A 1,970-nucleotide genomic window follows, 5' to 3' on the forward strand; every position below is an offset into this window, starting at 1 on the left:
ACTAAACATATTACAATAGAAAAAATAAAAACACTAAATATCAAATATACGTATTTTTATGTTGTCTTTGAGTTTTAGACATATTGTTATATAAAAAATCCTTCATATAGAATAACTGAACATATGTTTCATTTGAGTCTAAAACGGGAATATCCTTTAGGAATAATCCAAGCTTATAAAGAGAAAATCACATAACTTGTCTAGAATTCGAAACAAATCCAAGCAATAACTGAAATATTTATGACCTTAATTACGTTAATAAGACAGAGTAAGATGAGGTAAGAATAAGTGAGAAGTGTAGAAGCACAAAGGCCCAAAAAGTAATCGTGCGGACGAAATTGAAGCTGTTGGTGTGATGAGTTTCAATTTTGCTAATTAATGTAAGATTTCTTTTTCCGATCAGAGTCATAAAAGAATGAGACAGAATCCACGCGGGCACTTCCCATATCTTGAGAAACGCATAACCTTGATTTCGTAACGCATACGGAGTGACAAAAAAAATAAAAAATAGAAAAAATAGAAAGAAGAAAGAAAGAAAGAAAAAGGAAACCCTAATAAAATCCCCATTTATTGTGGCGCCATGGCCAATGTATCTTTCCCCACTATCTCTTCTCTTCTCTCTTAGGCCTTAGCATGGAAACTCTCTTGTGACGGAAAAAACCAAGAACCGTTTCAGCTTCTAACAGTGCAATTGCATTACATTACTTAATGTAATGGCAAGTGGATGGGTGAAATCGTTGCATTGCAAGTCAAGAGCATTTGAAGATGTTTACCATCCTACCCCCAGCAAAATCTTGATACCCAGCGCTAGCTGCAGGAGGAGCTTCCAGACCATTAAAGAAATGGTTGATATTCCAAAGCCCATGCCGAGGACCAAGCCCATGCCAAAGCCCATGCCGAGGTCAAGGAAAAACAAGAATAGTCTTCTTGAGAAGCATCCGAGTTCGAGATACCCGGCGTCGACCAAGCCCGAATTGGACACAGCTTTGGGCCCGAAGGCTTCCATGAACCGCTCGCAGAGCACTGCAGCCACGTCAGCAAGGCCCGTGACAGAGCTGCCCGACGGGCATCCTTCGAGGAACGTAGTGGAGATTATATTTCACACGAGTTGGGGCCCAAAACCGTTCCCGGGCCGTGTGGAGGTGATATTCAAGATCCAGAACGGGGCCCGGACGGTTTCGCGGTTCGAGGAGTTTCGCGAGGGGGTTAAGGCCCGGGCCGCGGCGTGTTCTGCAGGCTTGATGGGCGAGGAAGGGAGCAACTGGGAGAAGGAGAATGCGCGGTGCGTGGCGGACGGAAATGAGGTTATGCGGTTCCAATGCTTGGGTCCCACGGAGGACGGCGCCGCCGCGGTCTGGTCGTTTCCGGAGAGGAAGGGCTCGACAATCTGCACGTTTTCCGGCAGCGGTGGTGCACACGAGAGCGCCGGCGGCGGCAAGGGAAGGAGGGCGATGCTCGTTTGCCGGGTAGTTGCGGGTCGGGTCTCGAAGCAACTCGGGATCGCTGACTCGGGGTTGGAGAAGCGAGTTGGGTTTGACTCGGTGAGTGGGGAAAACGGTGACTTGTTAGTGTTCGACTCGCGGGCCGTGTTGCCCTGTTTTCTTATTATTTACAGATTGTAAAAAAAAAAATGGAAAGGAAATTATTTACCTTTCTTTCTTCCTTTATTTTTTTCTTAAATATTATTTCTGTTTTATTATTTTTTTATTGCGGGTTAATGTATGTATGTTTGTTTATTATTATCGGGGTTTCGACCAGTCTGAGAACTAATTTTTTAAACAATTTTAAACACTTTTTTTAAACACTTTTTATTCCAATTCTTGTTAGATATTATGTTAGCATTTTGTAATTTAGATACTAAGATTTTATACTGTTAACGATTATGATTTATTTTATAATATGATGGCCAGCTCTTGGCAATCCGTTGTTTAGTGTTATTTTTGTGTTATTTATTTAAATAGTCTTGTGAT

General features: G+C 42.4%; 1 protein-coding gene across 1 annotated transcript; it reads left to right on the plus strand.

The window, feature by feature from the left end:
• The first annotated feature begins 404 nt into the window (after positions 1-404).
• Positions 405-1,739, plus strand: LOC112720953 (uncharacterized). Its single transcript, XM_025772046.3, has one exon. It carries the CDS (start codon positions 714-716, stop codon positions 1,620-1,622), a length of 909 nt encoding a protein of 302 aa, XP_025627831.1. The 5' UTR covers positions 405-713; the 3' UTR covers positions 1,623-1,739.
• The last annotated feature ends 231 nt before the right edge of the window (positions 1,740-1,970 follow it).

The sequence above is a fragment of the Arachis hypogaea genome, chromosome 11 (genome assembly GCF_003086295.3).
Source record: "Arachis hypogaea cultivar Tifrunner chromosome 11, arahy.Tifrunner.gnm2.J5K5, whole genome shotgun sequence".
NCBI classification, from domain to species: Eukaryota; Viridiplantae; Streptophyta; class Magnoliopsida; order Fabales; family Fabaceae; genus Arachis; species Arachis hypogaea.